Source organism: Anser anser (genome assembly GCF_964211835.1).
Source record: "Anser anser genome assembly, chromosome: 3".
In the NCBI taxonomy this organism is placed as follows: domain Eukaryota; kingdom Metazoa; phylum Chordata; class Aves; order Anseriformes; family Anatidae; genus Anser; species Anser anser.
In genome coordinates this window covers 65,452,046-65,472,306 of record NC_139722.1, presented here as the reverse complement: position 1 = coordinate 65,472,306, position 20,261 = coordinate 65,452,046, and the positions used below count along the sequence as shown (strand labels likewise).

The 20,261-nt window shown below is 40.9% G+C and overlaps 2 protein-coding genes across 2 annotated transcripts in view; one reads left to right on the top strand and one right to left on the bottom strand.

The window, feature by feature from the left end:
* Positions 1 to 10,219, bottom strand: part of PEX3 (peroxisomal biogenesis factor 3) — a 20,616-nt gene extending 10,397 nt beyond the window's left edge. The window contains exons 1-3 of the mRNA XM_083828772.1: positions 10,009 to 10,219; positions 3,620 to 3,751; positions 2,155 to 2,236 (exon numbers count right to left, since the gene is read on the bottom strand). Of these exons, the coding sequence (XP_083684898.1) occupies positions 2,155 to 2,236; positions 3,620 to 3,751; positions 10,009 to 10,081 (287 nt within the window). The 5' untranslated portion in view covers positions 10,082 to 10,219. The remainder of the gene's footprint in view (positions 1 to 2,154; positions 2,237 to 3,619; positions 3,752 to 10,008) is intronic.
* ADAT2 (adenosine deaminase tRNA specific 2) lies at positions 10,145 to 20,261 on the top strand. Its single transcript, XM_083828775.1, has 6 exons — positions 10,145 to 10,277; positions 10,372 to 10,476; positions 17,626 to 17,776; positions 18,311 to 18,417; positions 19,938 to 20,010; positions 20,123 to 20,261. The coding sequence occupies exons 1-6, from the start codon at positions 10,227 to 10,229 to the stop codon at positions 20,161 to 20,163; spliced, it is 528 nt and encodes a 175-aa protein (XP_083684901.1). The 5' UTR covers positions 10,145 to 10,226; the 3' UTR covers positions 20,164 to 20,261.

The window sequence follows — 20,261 nt, the reverse complement described above, 5'->3', positions numbered from 1 at the left end:
AAGACAAAGAAGCCAGTGCATCAACATCAGCCAACTACATTTCCACCCATTATGTCAAAACATACTTAGAGCTCATGCTTACCAAATTTCTCCTCACAACATAAGGCAACAACCAGGTAACAGCTTAATACTGTGAGTATTAAGCCTAAGTGGAAATGGATATTTTAGTCTTCATTTGCTGCAACTGACTAATACGCAGCTGCTACTCAACTTTTATTTCACATTTCTTTATTTGGAAAACCATTATTGGCTACAGAAGCAAGGCAGCAAGTAATGCAAAAATAAACTACAGGTTTGGATTAAAGGTTAGTGTTGAGTAAGTGGGAGATAGGTAACACCTACAAGACTACAGCAGCAACTACTTCACCTGATCTCACTCAATCACATTGCTTTGAGAAGAGGAGGAGGGCAGACAGAGCAAGAACATCAGTGGTCTTGTGTGGTGCTCCCTGCTTAAAAATTTCTCTGGAAGACTGACAATGTCCAACCTAACCTTGGCCATACCAAATTACTAAAACACTGTAAAAAGGATTTAAATTTAAGAACTGAAAGGATTTTAAGATAAAGCAGTTGATTTAAGGAATAACATAAGATCTTCTCATAGATAATATAACAAAGTGACTGTATCTTCAGAGACATTAAGAAAGGTAAATCTCCACATCTACCCTTTTATATATTGACTGACACTGGAAGGGTCTGGAACCCTTTGATTCATCTTCTGAAATCAAAGTGGAAAGAAAACAAATCTATACCTTCACGTGTAACACAAGAAAGCTCCTTGAAAGACTCTCTTTAAAGATAATTCTGAAGCCTTGTTTCACTCAACCTCTTCTTTACCCTTTCAGATCAAAAAGGGTAAGCATCTATTTAAAACTTTCTAAAGGTAAATCAAAAAAAGAAGCATTAAGACACAAACTCTAAGATAGACTCTAAATGGATGCCCACACTTACAGGATACTCATGACCGCAGCTGCATGTATTACTGGAATTCAGAAGTGTGTCACTGTACCTGTAAACTGCTCCAACTAGTCAGACAAGTTAGAGATACCAGATATATTTTGCTAAAAGAATATATGCTACAGAAAATAAACTAAGCCATTACTTGTCTTTAACAGGGAACAAGGGACTACAAGCATTTGTAGAATATTTTGCTGTACAGTTCAGAAGACAAATTTGATCATCCACAACATTTCTTGTTCATTCAGGTTAATTTTTTATTAAGTAAAGTTTTTATCTTGGCAAACACATTAGATGTTCCATAGAAGCTAACTTTTTTCCAATTTCCTGTTGTTTGGGATAAATAATCCTCAATTACAGTAGCCAGTTCTTAGATCCACTATTACAAAAACATAATTTAGGCTGTAACTCCTATTTTAAATATCACATTCTGTTGTATTGTTGTAAGAGATTTTTTTTTGACTGAAAAAGACAATGATAGGATAGGTAATTTATTAAATGCTGGACAGATTAAGTTAATGCTATATAAATAAGTTAGTGGGAGGTAAACTGGAAAGACAGTCTTGAGTGAGTCAGAAACCCTGTGTTAACTTCCTACGTAACACTTCTACTCCTTGCTAAATGCCAAGCAGCATTTAAGGTATGCTATTATGCATTTTATGTATTTAAAAAATATGCCATTTGTTCTTGCAGTTATAATGAGAACAAAGGTGTTTGCTGACAGGGATTGATGTGTATAAAGTTATGAAATGCCCCTATTGCTTCTTATAGCTCACTTCCATTTGTAAACTCATTTTGGGTACTTTCCACTACTGTTCACATGTCTGACCTCGATGAGATTACATAAACATTTTTACAAAGGCAACAACAACACAGTCAAGACGCAGATTAAGAGAAGACTAGATACTGTAAGGACTTTATCTATCCTAAATAAACACAACAAAAACCATGGCTCCCATTGCAGCATCTTAAAGTAACAATTATTTCCAGTAATGTTTGTAGAATGCCAGCCATACCTGTCAAACTTTATCTAACATGACACACAATATTTATGTGGTAATTTCAAAATATTTTAAGTGATTCATTGGGACACAAGAACAAAATGCTTCACACTCTCTACATTATAAATACATCAATTGAAAAAAAATGATCTTGTGATCAAAACAAGTTATATTTAACACAATGAGACAGTCTTACCTATTTTTAAGAAGAGATGTGAGACTCTCAGAATTTAATTGATGCATTAAGGTATCCCTCAATGTTGGGAGCATTGACAGCACTGTTATTAAAAGAAAAAAATACAAAAAAAAAACCAAAATCTGTCAACATAAAAAAAAATCATAAATCCATACCCTACTCTCTCTCAATAACTGCTACAGCGTTGGTCCTATTTGCTCAACAAGCAAAGCTGGGAGGACAAGCAACACAGGAAGTCCTGGAAGTACTCAGAAGTGCAATTACCTGCTTGCCTCTTACCATTTTGGGCACAATGATGCCATTGTGTGGCTACATAGCTTTTCTTAGTCTGTCTGCAGATATGTGCTCACATCCTGCATGTCTGCATAAACATGCCTTCAACTCTGCTGAAGAAAATCTGGTGAAAATCTACACTGCTGCATTTCTCCAAATGGGAAGAAAAATTTGACTTTTTTAATCTTTTTTTTTTTTTTTTTTTACAAGAAAACTCAAGAAAGATACATTTTAAACAAAGGAAAGCTGGTGGGATGAAGTCCTTGACTTTCAGAAGATTCAAGGTCTCATCTGCTGTTGTACAATGGAAACAGAAAACAGTAAATAAGCATGCAGGTAACATAATAAATACTATGAACAAAATATGAAAAATCTTGACAAGAATGCATGCTGCCAGACAGAATGTACTTTGCACAAAGAATGGCAAAGAAAAACTTAGTCCTTGCAGTAAAATCAATCCCAGCACTACCAAATGGAAAAGATAAAAATGAAATACAAATTGGTCAGGGTAAACAAGGGACACAGAAACCATTTGCAGCCACTTGAGAAGCCATTACAAATTTCAACAGAAGAAAATGCTGCCCAATTTGTTTTAAAGAAATACAAGCCATTCAAAACTATTTGTAAGAATGACAGGGTTTATTATTATTATTATTTTAATTCTACCCATGTCCTCTCCACAATCTAAAGACAAATGCCAGAATAAAATCACTTTTCATTTTTGCTCCCTATATAGTGAGGTACCTTTTAACTGTTCAAGTGTAGGGGTTTTCTGGACTGATATGCTTCTTATTTGTAAATAAAAGTTACCCACCAAGATCTCTGTGTAGCTTACTACCAGTTTACTATAATGAATACGATAATTAATTGTGCTGTAAATTCTGGGTGCTGCTTCACACCTTATACTATGTACAGTTTAGGGCAATATACCAAGGGTCTTTAACTGACAAAAATCGTAGCCTGTATGTATATTTGTATGTATTATAAATGGGGATATTCAAGCTAAGGGTTGACATGACCCCCCAAAATCTCTTCAATCCTCTGTTCTTCAGATTCAGTAAGATGACTATATTTATGTACTAGTATTTAATGAAGATTTTGAATTCTTGTTCTTCTTCATTCCTGACCCTATGTAGTATAAATCCCCAAATAATTCCACCTACTGAGAACAGTAACTATTTCCTTATCTTACCTGTCATATTGCACGTCCTCTGATTACTTTCAAAATGATACTGCCTTCGTGCTTGGGCGATGTATTCAGCTGCCTCTCGTTCTTGGATTTCTCTGATTTTCTTCTGTCCATATTTTCCCAGTAAATAAACTCCTACAGAGAGATTTTCAGATTACAAGCTGCTTTAAAAACGTGAGCAAAGCCCCCCTTCAGCCCTTTTCACTGGTTTTAAACCATAAGGGTGAGTGTTTTTGAGGGAGATAAGCAGGTCTCAAGCATTTTAATGGTAATTAGCAAAGGTAATAATCAGAAATAGCATTTTCAAAATGAAGTAAAATGTAAAGGGTAAGGCCTTTAATCAGTATAAGAAACATTTCTAAGAGATAAGTTTCCTTTCAAACAAGGTATTTTTGGTACTACAGCAATATGAGCAACTAGGATTGAAGGGACTGAAGAAAATATAACGAAGAGAAAGGTGTAGGGTAACAGAAACAAGGAACAGAAAAGAAAATCAAACGCACAAGCCTGGAGAAGGATGAAAAGAAAGGTTTTTCTTTCAAGATATCTTTCTAAAATTAGCAGCAGAAGGTAAAGATAAAACTCAAGTCTTAAAAATCACATAAGAAAAACATTTCAGGACCAAACAGAGGAAGTGTTGGTCCGTAATGTGTACATAGGAAGAACCTTGGCTAGCAGGGCCTGAGCGTGGCCCTCAGCGCACCACCAGCTCCAAGGACTCCTCCGTTCCCTCTCCCCATCCTCAGGTCTTACTTCTTACCATGCCTGCTTCCTACGCTCCAGCTCCGTTCTCCTGCAACCCTTGAGGATCTAATCACCCTACCTCACCCTCACTACCAATCTCCACAAAGACCCACCAAAAATATTTGCTCTTCACTTCCTCCCCTCCCACCACGCATCCCTTTGAAGACTCCCCCAGCCGCTCTTCCCACACCTCTGGGGGTCTGCAGGCATCCCCAGCCTGCCCGCAGCCCTCTTCTCATCCTTCCTCATCGCCACTTCCCTTTCTGAGCCACCCCTCGAGGTGCCGCTATGCCTTCTGTGCTTCCTATCAGCACCTTTGCCCGCTGCAGAGAGGGTGGGGAGGAAAAGAAACAAGCAGAAAATGCTGCTGTACAAGTTGGGCAATCCCCTAAATACTGACATCCCTCCACAGAGTGCCAGATCCAACTCTTTCAAAGTCAATTATGCTACATAGAAGAAATCTGAGTATCAAATTGAGTCTTGTTGTCCAGCAAGCACTTTCAAAAGCCATAAACAGTTTGAAATCCACTTTTCAAGATCCAAAATCATTATCTGAATGAAGGAGGCTTTTAACAGTTACTGCACCCTGGAAGTTATGGAGCTATTTTTATAACCCGATCCACAAAAACTAACACCACCGCCCCCGATTCTGAGTTCCGCTACATTTTTAGATCATTAAAACCTTTCAATATGTTCGCCAGAACTATCATCAGTATTTCAAGAGGCTTGCCAACTCTGTGCCCTAATATTTATGGTCACAAAACAAATCTGGTAATTTGTATCAGTAGTGTGCTTCCTAATAGGCAACTACAAACCAGATCGGTTCAGAACTACTGTAATCACTTTCATTTATTTTCTCAAAGCCTCAAAATAAAAAGAAGTGGAAATCAGTCCCTCCTGCCTCAACCTTTCGGCAGACTGACCACTTGTCACAAGCGGAAGATTCGCCCCATCAGACACAAACTCAATATTATGGCTCCATAGACATTAAATACAATTTTACCACTGTAAACTGTTAACCAAAACGAGACTTCAAAGCTAACAATTATTTTTCTCCAAAGAATAATCCACTCCTGCCAAGAACGTGTATCTCGGACATGACCTTCAGTGTACCGATTTTATTTTTGCTGCTTACTGAAACAGCAACGATTAGCTTTTTTTAGCATAAGCAAAGTTTTTCAAAACAATATTTTCCAATCATTTCTTTCCACCTCATTTTCCACAATGCATTCAGACATAACCGTTCATCCAAAAGACAACATTCGTTTCATTTTTCTGCCCCAAATAAATCATTTACCTCCATTTTTTTTTGGCAGAAAGGTTACACAGGTTTAAAAAAAAAAAAAAAAGGCTCTTGTATGTATACAGGGCCCAGGCAGTCACGAGACCACAAGAAGCAAAACAACTCAAGAGGAATCATGCGCATACCCTAGAGAGATAGGCTGGAGCAGCACCTTTATAATTAAGACTGAGACAGCTAATTGCTTAACAGTTGATTGTTAAAGCAGCGCGAGTGTTCTGCGCTACCAGCTGCTGCGTCTCACCAGGGTCCGAAGTTGCATTAGCAGCCGCCCGGGTTTAACAAGGAGTTTCCAGAAAAAAAGACACTCAGTTCAAGCGATGCAACACCAGATATCAGCAGCTGTATTTCTCTCCTCCTGCCCAGAACGAAGAGGTAACTTTGACCCATCATTAATCGATATCGCACACTCCAGTTTCACCTTTGAGAACACAACACGTTAGAAGCTAGCCAAGGGAAAAGCTGCATCATGCACGCAGCTTAAGGAAACAAACAAACAAAAACACACAAAAAAAACCATGCATGTGAGCAGCAAACTGAGTCTGTTACTAACTGCATGGCTTGGAAGGGCTCTCCTCAGCGCCTCCGAGCAGCTGGCAGAACTTGACGCTGCACTTGGGCAATTCCAGCCCCGAGACAAGGGATGCCTGCACACAGGTCACTCTTGCCTGCACTCAGCAGCAGAGCCCCTGCGAGCTTCCTGATCGTGGGATATCTCCACGAGCTGCCAGCCTGGGAGTCTGCATGTGTGCACGTTTTGCTTTAGAACTACTGTGTGTATCTGCGTGGACATACAGAACAGTAACTCGGAAGACTAGAAAATCATGCAGACTTAGAAGTCCAGGCTGAACGCATTACATGACGGTACCATCGCTTAGAGCTGGAAGCGGGACCAGAGGAAGCCACGTCCTAAGAACTGCCATAACGTCAACATCAGCTAACGTGATGGTAAGAAACTAAATGACATGTTGAAAATCTCTGTTAAGAACAGAGGAAACACCATTTTTTTTTTTACAATAGATAAGGTATCTCAATTTTACCTCTCAATAGGGGATAGGAGGTCAGCAAAACGTATCAGCAGCAACATTTTGCTCCTGTCTAATTAGCTACACAGTTGTACAGATATAACTTCTTGTAGTACCTTTCCCCTATGACCCAAACAGAACCAGGAGTTAAGAAAATTGAGCAATGATGAGACTGCGCAAAGGATAATTTCTATGTAAATCTTTTTTTTCTTCTTCATGTATGAACTACACAAACAACTGTAGTCCCAGCATTTCTGAACCACACACGGTTCGGAAAATACAAACAAGGATTATGGCAGCTGACATCGATGAATTCAGGTACAGGAACCTCAGCAAGGATCTCCAACTACATTTCACACTGAACTCAAATTGATCTACAAAGTGAAATGCGTTTACATTTGTACTGGCTGTCCTACACCACGTGAATATCGGGGGTCTACAATACCCATCTTCTGCAGAAGTGACACTTGATTCTCCTCTGAGCAGCGAACTGAGATAATTATCACTGCTGGGTAGTTTCTTCCCATCCAAACATAAGTAACGGAAGCAGCTTACAAAATCCACCGGCTCTCACATCTTCATGCCAGTGGCCTCAAACAGGTGGGATCTCTCTTATATCGCGTAAATTATGACTTTCTCCCTCAGCCCCTTCCTTTCTTCACAGGTGGGATGGAAAGGTGAGCAGAAGAGTGGAACCAGTAACTGGGAGGCAACAAGTTTCAGGAAATCTCCTCCTGACCCTGTGTAACTTTTACTCTCGCTGCCGTATCTCCCTCCTCCCATACCCCCCAAATTCAGTTCCAAGAATTTCATTATTTAGAAACGGTGCTAACACACAGAAGCCTGGATCCTTTCAGAACATCAGCAGCTCCCTAAGTTGTGATTTGTTCTTATGTTCAAGTAGACCATGCATCAACTGACATACAATCATCTCATTATGGTTAAAAATCATGTATAAAACAGGAAAGCACCAAAGCCTTATTCTGTTGGCACCACTGACTTCTACCAAAACCCATGTAACGAATGCCCTTTCACTCGTTCACAAGCCAACGCAACTGCCTTGGGCAAGCAGACAGACATCTGAACTGAAATGCTCTTTCTGCAAGCCGAAGGTTGCAACAGATGAAATTGAGTAACAACTCATTCACCACTGAAATCAGAACCATACATTTCGAACGCGCTGAACTTGCTCTTCTACAGCAGCGAGGATTTAAACAGTGAATCATTTTGTAGTATCCATTTTAACTTGCCTTCAGTGCTGGGCACTGAAATATAAACCACTTTAAATCTACCCATCCATCAAGAACAAGTGAATCTATCATGTCCTTGGAACTCAGACATGCTAACTCTCTCTTCTTTAAATAATGTTTCTGATCCCTGAACACTAGATTTTTACCCGCTGGAAGAGATTCAAGTATGTTCTTGCTAAAAGAACAAACCCCTGAAGAATGGGTTTGTCTAAGGTCTTCGCAAAGTTGAGGTCTTCTTAATCAAAGCGAAAATTACACACAGTTCATCAGCTTTTCCATCAGTCTGAGCTCTTACCTCAAGGGTTTTCCAAGAGATTTTTCTGTTTATGAAGATATGAGTGTTGGGAGTCACACAAATTACATTAACGACAACAGCCACTGATAACACGCATGGAATTTGTAAGCAGAGAAAAGGTACGAACCAACTCAGACGTTTGTGGTTCTTCAGTAATGCAACACTGATAAAACATTGTACCAGTAATAATATAGAGATTCTCCTGTGTTGTCTAATGAATAATTAAGTATTCACATCAATCTCTGAATGCTTGCCAGTCAAAGACTTAAAATCATTAAGCTTGTGATGTCCCATTTTCCTTTGTTACATCCTCCTTCCCAGAAACTGCAACTACAGCTCTTAAGAAAAATACATCAGAGAGACGTAGCGTCCACTCTCTGACATTATATCAGCAGATGATTAGGCTGCTTTTCTCACATCATTCAGCCAATTCAGAATATTCTGTCTTTAAATAAAAGTAATCAGGTGAAGTTGCATTCTACCTTTCAGCTTTAATCAATGTTTTTTGAAGAATCAGTTGTGGATTCTGGGGTTCTCATTCATTAGCAGTGACGTGACATAACTCCTCGAGTTAGATTAAGGTCTGATCCATAACTAACACACAGATGGCCAAAGCACACGTGATTCAGCTGCAAAACAAGTGTAGTGTAGCATTCTGCAGTAAATCCCTCCATCTCCCCAGCTGCCTTAAAACATTATGGTGCAAATTGCAGCTGATGGCAGCTCACGATGTTCTCCTGCTCGTGGTTGCTCCAATTTACCACAGAGTCCCAAATTTTTATCTTTTCAGTGTACTTCACACTGTCAATAGCATGTCAGTGAGAGTTGTACCAAACTGTACCTCAACAGCATCCACCGTAAGCAAAAAACTGCAAGTTCAGTGACACTAGGATGGTTCCCGGGCTGACAGAAGGCCACTTGTGTGTGATGAATTTAGGATTTCTGGCTATCAGGACTACTGAGAGCCATCAGCCCCATGATATCTGCTTGCCTACCCAGACACTGTTCCACGTTGGCTAGCTGAAACCAGGCCAACTTGTGCTTTTACTAGGCCCATTTGCCCACCTGGCACTCCCACACGGGCAGTGAAGGGGGGGGGCACAGTCTTCAGCTTGTCACGTTAAAGTAAACCAGCTCAGCTTGCCATGGTGGGCTGTAAGCGGGCTCAGAAGCTGGTAACCATTACTTTCTGCTGTACTTGTAGAGCCAGAAAACCTGCATGAGAAGGGGTAAAGGGGCTCGACAGCTGCTTTCAGTAACCGCTGCCTAATTTATTGCTGAAGGAGTTCACGCTGAGAGGCTGCGGAGGCCACAACAGCCGAGGGGAGTCAGAATTACATCCAGTCACCTCCACAAGAGCCCTCACCTGAATCAAAAGCTGAGAGCCAAGATGTGCTGCAGAAATACTTCAGCCCCCGATATTTAACCCCCTGGGCGTGTTCCGGGGGGTATAAGCGAGCCAAGCCTTCCTCGGCAGCTCAGTAACACTTAAACCCGTGCCACCTGCAGGGAACGCACGCGGAGGTGACGCCTGAGCAGGCAGAGCCGCGGCTGCACCTCGTGAGAAGCGCCCAGTCTCGGGAGACCCCCCCTTTACCAGACGCTTACACGGCACAGGGACGGACCCGAGGCGCCGCTCCAAACCCGGTCCCGGCTACCAATAACCCCGTGCCGGCCGGGAGGGCTCCGAGGGGCCCGGAGCCAGCCAGCAGCGGGACGCGAGGGGGTTTTTCCTTCCCCCCCCCCCGCGCGGGACGAGCCCCTCCCCGGCCGCTCACCGCCGAGGAAGGTGCCGAGGACGAGGCATTTCTTCTTGTGCCGCTTGAGGAAACTCCAGAGGGAGCGGAGCATCCTGCCCGCCCGGCTCGGCTCAGCACGGCCTCCCCTCGCCTCCCCGCGGCGGCGGAAGGGGAGGTGGCGGCGGCGGCCCCGGCTCCGCCCGCGGTGCCTCGCCGGGCGTCCCCCGGAAACGGCGCCGCGCTCCGCCGGGGCCGCCATGGAGGACGAGGCGACGCGGCTCGGCTTCATGGAGCGGGCCCTCCAAGTGGTCGGTGCGGGGGGCGGCCGGGCGGGCTCCGCGTGCTCCCCCCTCTCCCTCCGCCGCCTCCCGGCTCATCCCGGCCGCGTGTGTCCCCCCGCAGGCCCGAGGAGCGCTGGAGGTCGGGGAGGTGCCCGTGGGCTGCCTGCTGGTGTACGAGGGCCGGGTGCTGGGGGAAGGGAGGAACGAGGTGAACGAGACCAAGAACGTGAGTGGGGGGGGAGCGGGGATCGGGGGGGGTCTCGGCCCCGCGTCCCGGGGAGGCTGGGGAGGGTCGGGGGGAGGAGGCTGCGAGGCCGTCCCGGCGGCACGCTGCCCCCAGCGGGGCCGGGAGAGGTGGGTGTTACCGGCAGGCTGGCACCGAGCCGGCGTCTGGGATGGAAAGGCCCCCGGGATCGTCACGGCCACCCGCCGGCCCGACCTGCCGCGGCCCGTCGCTGAACGGCCTCCCTGCCTGCCCGTCCGGGGACCCGAGGACTCCTGCTCCACTGCCTCTCCGCAAAGAAGGGCTTCCCAATTTCGGATTGTGCTATAAGCTTTTCGAAAGGTCATGACATGTAAACTGAAAATCCAGCTCTCTTGCTTTTCTAGGAAAACTCCCATACAAACAGAGGAATCGTTTTGGAAGGGGAAAGGAGAAGACAAGGAGCTGGGAAGTTGTGCGCGGTTGCAGAGTGCACAGGCTAACAAAACCTGATGTTTGATTTCCACTCTTGTTCCTTTCACAAAAGTATTACCTTTAGATTTTTAGACCTGATGCTTGCAGTTTTAGCTATAAAGTTAGATCTTATGCATGCTGAGAGACACGTTAAAGTCAGTGAGGATTTTGTGCAGCTCTGTAAATGGATCTGATTGCAGGATCTGGCTGAAATTTATATTCAGTGTCTCTATTCTCAAAATGTGATAAAAGGTGCAAATAAATCTGGTAGGTTCAAAAATATACCAGAAAAGATGAACTATTATACTAATTTATGTTATAAGACATTCATAACGTATTAAAATATTTTTTTAACAACTCAAGAAAGTTAGGTGGCATAGAAGATAGGTATTTCAAATTCTGTCTGTGTAAACACCATAGGAAAGCAGATACTTTTTGGGAAAATTGTGCTAGAGTTATTGCTGCATACAAATCATATGATGGTAAATGAGCAGAACATAACTGGTGAGACTAATAACAAAATCATAATCAATTTAAAATATTAGGGAAGTTTTCTGCCTTTTTTTTATATTAGCATCAGGTTTGCTTGAATGTACGTACATAAGTCCAAGTGTCCTGATTTCAAAAATTCCAGCTGCATTTTGGAAACAGTAAGCTGTTAGCATCTTTGAAAGCCAAGTCAGTTTTAAGTTTCTGTTTAGCTCAAGTTGCAATTCTTTTGTCACTTAATTTTCATAAATGTTTACATTATAGTGACAGGAAACGCTGGATGTGCTCGTTGCATCCAAATTTCCGATCATGCAGTTAGTTGCTCCATACACTGTGAAAGAAATTGTGAGCTCCAGAAAGGCACTTACTATGAAATGTGGATGTGGGAAAGTGTTTTCAGTTTTCTCTTAAGGACTTCTGGCATTTTTTAGGAAAAATCCTGGAGAGGAAGGGAAAAAAAACAAACAACTCTGAAACCACTGAGGCAGTTCCAGCAGACATCATAAATTTGTCAAGTTCCACTTTAAATCTAATTTTTTGCCTCATCTCATATTGGAGGACTTCTCCAGAACATCATTCCTTAGATGGCTAGAAAACATCTGATTTCCAGTTTAAACTTTTTAAGATCCATTTATATCTGTTCTCCCGCCAGCATCGTCCTGTGTTTTACATAGCTTGGATGTATTTAAAGTCATAACCCTTCTCAGCTTTTGTTTTTCCCAAGGCTCTCAGAAGACAAGCTCTCTTTTTGTGTTCATTCTAATTCTTCTGTACATCCATGCCAGTTTTGATTCACCTTTCTTGAATTCAGTTAACCAGAACTGTATATTTTATGCCAGATGGACTTTCTCTTGGGGCTCGTTTGATAGCAGTAATACTTCCACTCTCCCTGGAAGTAAGTCTGCCTCTCTTTTTTGGAGCTGCCTTTGTCTTTAGTGCCATTTTGTTATACTTAGTGTATTGTTTTCTCCCCACTCCTGCCTTTTAGGACAATCCACTTCTTGAGTGATTCTCTGACACTCTCTTCTGATGATGTCTTCATCACATGTTGCTAGCTTTTTTATCTAGGTCTTTCTCCAGTTAATGCCAGTGGCCCAGATGAAAATGTTTATAATCAAAGTGTTTATATCAAAATAATCTTTGAGCATCATTGCTGATAAGTTCCCTCTAGGCAAATATTTCCCCTCTCAGTGCAACTTCTCTTCTTTGCTTGCCCACCTTAGATTTTCTGTACTGTGCTGTTTTCCCCAGACTGACAATACTTATTTACGTTGTGCTATGCCAGATACTTTTTTGAAGCCCAGAGAGTAGGGATCGATATTTCTTTTGCCTAGAAAAATACATTTGTCAGAGAAAGTTACTAGTTTAATTTAGTGCCAACTACTGGATGCAAATCCACATTGTATTTTATTTTGTTTCCCTTTTACAGACTAGTCCTTATATTACGCTCAAAGTTTGTTGCGCTGGTTGTTCTGCTCTTGAGACCAGCCTGGATCTGTAGTTGTCAGAATTGTTTGTCCTTCCTGTTTTTTGTTGCAGTGACTCTGCTCTGACAGGTTTCAGTGGTGCGATACTCTTCCCTTGATGTATTAAAAGCATAGCTATGGGACTGGCAGCCATTTGCACAAGTTCTTTGGTATTTCTGTGATGGATATGATCTGTCAACTTGGTTTTTGCCCCTGTTCTGTGCCTCAGGTATTTTCAGCGTTCTGATGTCTCAGTTCTGTATCTCACATACTGTAATTTCTATACTCTTATTCTGCCTTTCCACCCCATTCTCAGTGTCATCTTTACTGAAGAGCCAAAATATTAATTTTGTTTTGGAGTAGTGTTGTATTTGAGTCTCATGCCAAAGTCACTATAGTAGCTCTAACCTTTTCACACGTTTCGTCTCAAGACATTTTTACTATTTACATAATTTATATTACGTGGTCGACTTTTGGTGATTCTTACTTTAGTCTTTGCTTGCTGACATCCAAAATGTAGATTCATGATGGCATTCTTCATCCCTAGAAAACTTTTTTCCACGTTTGAAGAAACAGTCATTTATCCAGTTAGGTCTGCAGTCCTTCCCTACAGCTTTGCCCTTGCTCAGAAGTCAAATTACCACTAAGCTTTGTGTCAGATAATCTTCCTGTCTTCTTCTGTAAGTCCCTGCATCCTCTGATGTAACTGGCTGGCGTTAGGTGCAGGTAGTATCTCCTTTACTCCTTCATCCAGTTCCTAAACTGCTTGTTTTGTCAAAAAGGTGTAGTTGCTGAAAGCTTTCAGATTTTTTCAGTCTGTTTCTTGTCACCTTGCATACTTTTTCTGCCCTGCGTGTCCACAACAGAACACACTAACATTAGAGATACTACTTCTTACTCTGTGGGAGTAATTTTCAAAATCACTGATCATCATCATACTCTCCTGGAAAAAGTTGATATTGGAAGACAGGAGTTTACATACAGTTCTGTTTTTTTTTAATTTATTTATTTATTTATTTATTTTTTAGGAGCATGGCTGTGGCGTCAGCACTTCAAAATAGTTAGGCATGTCACTGCTTGTATCACTGGGCAATAGTGCAACGAATGTCTGTGTAAGACGCTCGTTCTCAACAGCCTGGCGATAGTTCTCGAGCTCGTGCCAGTTCTGTGTTCCCTCTGGCAGCTCCCACATTTGTTTGCTTGTTCGCAGTCTTGCCTCAGACCAACCTTAAAATTCTCTTCCTTATAATGTATGTGACCCCTCCCAACTAGAGCTTTTTTTGTCTTTTGGCATCTTTATTTCCATGTATGTCGCAATCGTATGTTTCTCACTGAAATGTTCTTTCTTCTAGGTCATTTGTTGATACATGCAGGCTTCTCATCTTTGTTATCTCCTCTTGGGTCATTGTAGCATATGTCTTTGCCCACAGCATCTTGCATGTACAGTACATGATAATTGGAAATTAAGTATTGTTTGCACTCAAATTACTAATGAAGCCGCAGGACAATATAGAAATTGGAGCTTTGGCCCCCTTTGTTCTCACTTGTTAATGCTTGTCTGAGTTTCAGAGGGTGCTGATGATGTCTTTATTTGTCTGTAAAGGCATTTGTACAGTTTGGGGTACTATTTTAATAGTGTCAAGGCTTTTTCCCTGGTGACATCAACTTGTCATTCCTCCTTGGAACACCATTCACCACTCTCTAACAGTTTTCTTTTCCCCTTTCTACTTTTACCTGCTTTTGTCGTTTTGGCTTTACAGTGACATAAAAGACTGGGGCAAATTAAAAAATTATAGGGCTTACAGAACACACTGAACTGAGTCAGTGACTCAAGATGAAAATCATCTTTTTTCATATGTTATTTTACACACAGCATGTCAGTAAAAAATGAGTATCTGGACACAGCTCAATATAAATTAAAACCTTAAGGCAGACCTAGAAGGCCATTTTTTTCCCCCCGTGTCTTGTCTTTAGGAGTGACCTTTAGCAGATGCTTAGGGAAGAAGCTCAAGAAACAAGAAAAGACTAGTGTACAGTCTTCCCTTGCATAGCCTTTCCACTTTTGGAAGTGAATAGCTTCAGGACTTCCAGAACCCAAGACTGTCTGGATCGTTGCTTCTGATAGCTGTCTGTGCACATATCCTCCATGAATTTGTCTAAACCTTTTTTGAACTCTTTTATGTTGTTGGCTTCCATGGCATCCTGTGGGAATGAGTTCCTCAATTTAATTACGAGCTTTGTGAAGGAGTACTTCCTTCTGTTTGTTTTAAATTTGCTGCCTGCTAATTTCATTGGGTCCCCACTTGTTAGGGGAATTAATAGATCAAAATTTACTGTGTTTTTCCACATTTTTCATTATTTTTATAAACCTCTGCCATAATTGTCTTTACTTGGAAAACTAATGGTGTCATCTGGTGATTTAAGAGACATAGTCTCTTTAGTCTCTGTACGGAGACTGTTCTGTAACTTTGACCACCTTTTTTTTCCACCCTGTGGCAAATGTGTTCTGGCGCTGCCATAACTTGATGAGGTGAGGACAGCAGAACAGTATGCGTCACTGAAGTTGTGGCTGCACTGGGAACTAGTAATGTTTTGTGTTATAGTAGTGTAATAATCTTTTTTGTGTCTCTCTTTTCTGTTACCACAGAAGCTGGTATGACTTACACCGACTGCGTGGCTCTTCTTAACTTTTGCTCCTGAGATCAGCAGAGGCCTAAAAGCCACTTTGTTTACTCACTATACAAAGCAGTGTTGTAGGCTGGAGTCATGTTGTGCTCTGGTAACAAGGGCTGATTGCTTGTATTTTTTTAATTCATGCTCAGGAGTTGAAAAGCTACCATGATGTTTATGTCTCTGATTTGAGGGGCACAAAATTAGAATAGCCTCAACTTACACTTTGAGTTACAGGAGCTGTAGTAGTTCTGAGGGATCATTCTGCAGGAGGGCATTGCATTTAGTATCTCCATAATGTGTCTTCACTGAGACTTCAGCTGATGTGATCTATTTATTCAACAAGGGAACCTTCACGACACCATTTCACTAGTAGGTCTGGAGGAATCATGTCTGCATATTGATTCAGATCCATGTTTTTATTCCTAGTGGGCTCATTACTATGTTAGCTGAAATTACAAGTGCATGCCTGGAATAAATTTCTTGCCTGCTTACCAGGCTTTGGTTTGTGTCTCGGAGACAGCAAACTCTTCCTTTCAGCTGAAGCTATACTGAAAAGATGCACTCAAAGAGCATACCTAATGCTCTCCAGCTGTTGATGGGAATATACTCCATGCGACTAAACTGGAGCTAGTCCAGTGTGAACTCCCTTGAATTGGTGTCAAGTCCTCAGCACTGTTCTGCTCTGTGGACATGCTCCTGTTGTTAATGTAGGCACAGGCAACGTAGATCTCTGTAGGAGTTTTAAAACATTTTTAGACAATATTAAACTTGCCACTAACTTATTTATACATGAGTCCTTTGCCATATAGTGTACAGCAACTTGCAGTTATCACCATTTATCTTTGCAGTACTGAAACTAACCCAAATTCATGTATTGAGAACAAGTTATCTAAGATCACACAAAGACATATGTAGCAGAAGTAGAATTTGTATTGCTGAAGTCTTAATCTAGCTCCTGGATCAGAAACATCCCTTTTCCCAAGAAGATTAAAAAGAAGGAAAATACAGTCTCAATTCAAATACGTATCAGGCTCTGTAACCAGAGACTCCTTTCATAGCTAGTACTTTGTCATGTTTTTACTGTAACATTTGATCGGAAAAACACGCTGCTGCGGCCATTACGGAGCAATACTGGGAGAATACAGATTGTTCTGGAGCTCTCTGCAATTAAATTCAGCACGTCTATTGTGTTCACATTTTTGTGCCATACCTATTGCTGTGACCTCTGTGCTACTTACCATTCAGTCATCTTGGATTGAAAAAAGAGAAATCAATATTCTTGTAATCAGGCATGTGCTGCAGTCCCTGCCTATTAGGTGAGAGACTTGCTGTGTATGTATGTATTTCTGACCAGTATTAAACCTCATGCAAACTGAAAGTGCTGTGCCTACATAGTAGGCCAGTCAATTCCAGAAATGCACTGAAATTATTAAGTAGTCACAATATATTCAGTTCTGTGCAGGCATACTAAAATTGTCAGAGGGAAAGGTACCAGCTAAGAGCAGTTTCTTACTATTGCCAGAGAAATTCACCTGACCTGCATTCTTGGTCTTGGAAGCAAGCTGTGGGCTGGATGAGTTGTTCTAGTGGGCTTTGTGTGTCCCGTGATCTGCAAATAGAGCTTTTCTTATGCTGGCTTGACAGGGAGGAGAATTTCCAAGCAGACTCCTCTGTCTATAAACAGGTAGAAGAAAGAACAGGTGTGTGCTTCTGGATCTTGATGTGCTGCATATGAGATTGAAGTTGAATGTATTCTTACTTGGGTTACGTATTTCTTCTGCAGTTTGGGCTGCACAGAATTGAAAATGTTTTCTCATAAAATCTCTTCTGCAACTTGACAAGCAAAATGGTGTGCTAACATGGGACTTCTCAAGAAAGCCTTATGTTACTTCTTCAACAGAAGTGAAAGTAATTGCACTACTAATAAACCAGACATCAGGCTATTGTGCCTTTGACTTGAACGAATAATTTTATGACACTGTATTCTATTCCCATTGTGTCTGTATAAGTGAGAAGTTTAAAGTGTGAATCAATACAAACTTTTAAGAAAATGTTTATTTTTATCTCCTAGGCTACTCGACATGCAGAAATGGTGGCAATTGATCAGGTCCTGGACTGGTGCCGGCAAAACAATAAAAATCACGAGGAAGTGTTTTCAAACTCAGTACTGTACGTAACCGTAGAGCCGTGCATCATGTGTGCGGCTGCTGTGCGCTTGATGAGTATCCTTTAATGGTTTTCATGCTGGGAAACCACACATCCAAATATTAGTTGTTTGTTAGCGAGCCTACAGAGAGGGGCTGGACACTGTCAGGCAAAGCCAACAGGGTTACCATCTTATTGCTTGAGAGTCTGTGCCATCCTCCATTTACTGCATGGTAAGTAACGAGAGATTCAAGAACAAAAGAGGAATGGCGCAGTTACGACAAACAATGATTTCTCTTAGGGATATAAAAATACACTTTAGAAATAATTGCTATTACATAAAATCAGCTAGTCTCAGTTCAGTGTTCAGTTCTGAACAGTGTAAGAGGTAGTAAAACGGCTTTGTATGTCTCTGTTTTGGGATTCATGCTTCTGAGGAATGTCGTGCATCTTAGATTATTCAGAAATAAGTTTTGATTTTAGGAGGGAGGAATTACAGTGCAGACTAATGTAGTTTGAAAAGCACAAGCACATTTTAGTGAAATTTAATGACTAATCAGGCTACTTTACTTCCTGCTTGGTTTTCACTTAATACCTTAACTCATTCACATAAATTCCACGGGTCATATATGGCTGTCAAAATGAGCGATTTGGAGGCTGTGGCTCAGTTTTGAGCATCTCATCTGATGATATGGTAGACACAGGAGAACCATTTGAAGTAAGCTATAAAATGTTTTCCTTTGTTTAGAGCTAGGGTACTATGCCTAGCTTAGGGTACTATGCTTTGAGAATGTTATGGAGCAGTTTAAGGGGTTCCAGATGAAAGATGATCAGATGTCCAGTAAACTTGACTTAACAAGAAAACTGTAAGTCCTTAAAGAAAAGAAAATTGAGGGAAAGCCTGGTAATCATAAATTATTTAAAAGGATGCATCAAAGAAGAGAGCAAAGAATTATGGTACAAGGTAAAGAATAAGTGTATCTAAAAGATGGGCAGTACTCAGAACAGTAACAGCTGCAGGAGGAGACAAGGGAAAAATTGTTTTAAGCTGTAGAATATATAAACATATAATCAATAAAGATCAGGTAGCAGCAACTTACTAGTTTGTTTTTTTTAGCTGAACCACTGGAAGTGATTGCATTCATGCTCCTGGTCTATTCATACATGAGGTGAAATGCATTACCTTAGATTGACTTCATATAGTTCAAATCCCAAAACAAATATGGACTGCAAAAGTGGCAGAGGTTTAGGTATCAGGAGATTTTTCTGAACCGTAAGGATAATGAAGCATTGGAACAGAGTAGGGAGAAAGAGACATCTTTGTCCTTTAAGATTAGAGTTCTTAGAATTTTTTTCTGCACTTAACATTTATGATTTAATGAATGTAAAAGGTAGTACATTTCAGCATTGTAAATAAACACTAAAGGCTCTAGGTTCAGAAAGAATTTAAGTCAGCAAGACAATACCATTTAGCAGTCTACTGTTAACATATTAAGTAAGCATCTTTCTGTCAGGGTGTTTGTGAGACTATCATCTGAATTAATTTGTATTGTTCATACTGCAGGAGTGTTCATTTGCTAACATTGGCATGTGGTATTTAATTTTTCTGTATGTTCAGAGGAAAGAAAGGAGAAGATTCATGATCCTGCAGATCCTTCATTTGTTTCTTTAGGCAGCTGCAATGGGATGCATAGGTGTAATGAATTCCTTTCTATTGTGGATGGGGATTTCCTTTAGTGTTAGTGACATTTAAATGCTTTGTTATTAATGTTCATAGATGGGAAAAATATTTTGGAAGGACCAAAAAGGTCTAAGAGGTGACTATTAGGAATAAAAAATTGTGTGTGAAAGAATGTTTTCTGGTAATTTCTATAAATACCCAAATATACATCTCTTACATTTCCAAGTGCTTGCCAAGTATATGGTGTAAGTTGAAAATGCATGAAAGTAACTTAAGTAAAACTTTTATGCACTAATTTTTAAGAGAGTTTTACCTAACTTTTAAGTTACTAGGGAAATGGTTTATTCTACTGAGTCTTGACATTGTATTTTTAAAATATATTAGGTATTCAGCCTGGAAAGATGATTTTCTGACCCCCAAATAGTTAAAGGCACGTGTTAAGTTAGCGGAATAGGCAGTACAGTTGTTTACAATTACTCTATACTTAAGGCATTATTTTGAAGCATGGACTATGTTATTTTCAGATGCACTCATAAACATTATTCTAATTTGAACAGTGCATTTCTGGCTATTATGCCAAAGAAGCAGTGGAACTGTTAAAAGCTTTCTACAGACAAGAAAATCCTAATGGTAGGTTTCACGTTAATGGATCTGTTTTGTTCCCAACTTAAAGCAATGCTGGCACTCGTATTTTGCAATTCACTTCTGATGTTTCTTCTCCCTTTCTGTTTCTTCATGGCAGCACCAAAATCAAAAGTACGGAAAAAAGACCGTCGTAAGTAGGCCTACGCTGATGTGAAACAGAAGTTTACAAAAACATTGTGTGTGAAGGTTTCTTCAGCATCCTTCTTGTATGGTCAAATTAAACTATGTTAAATATG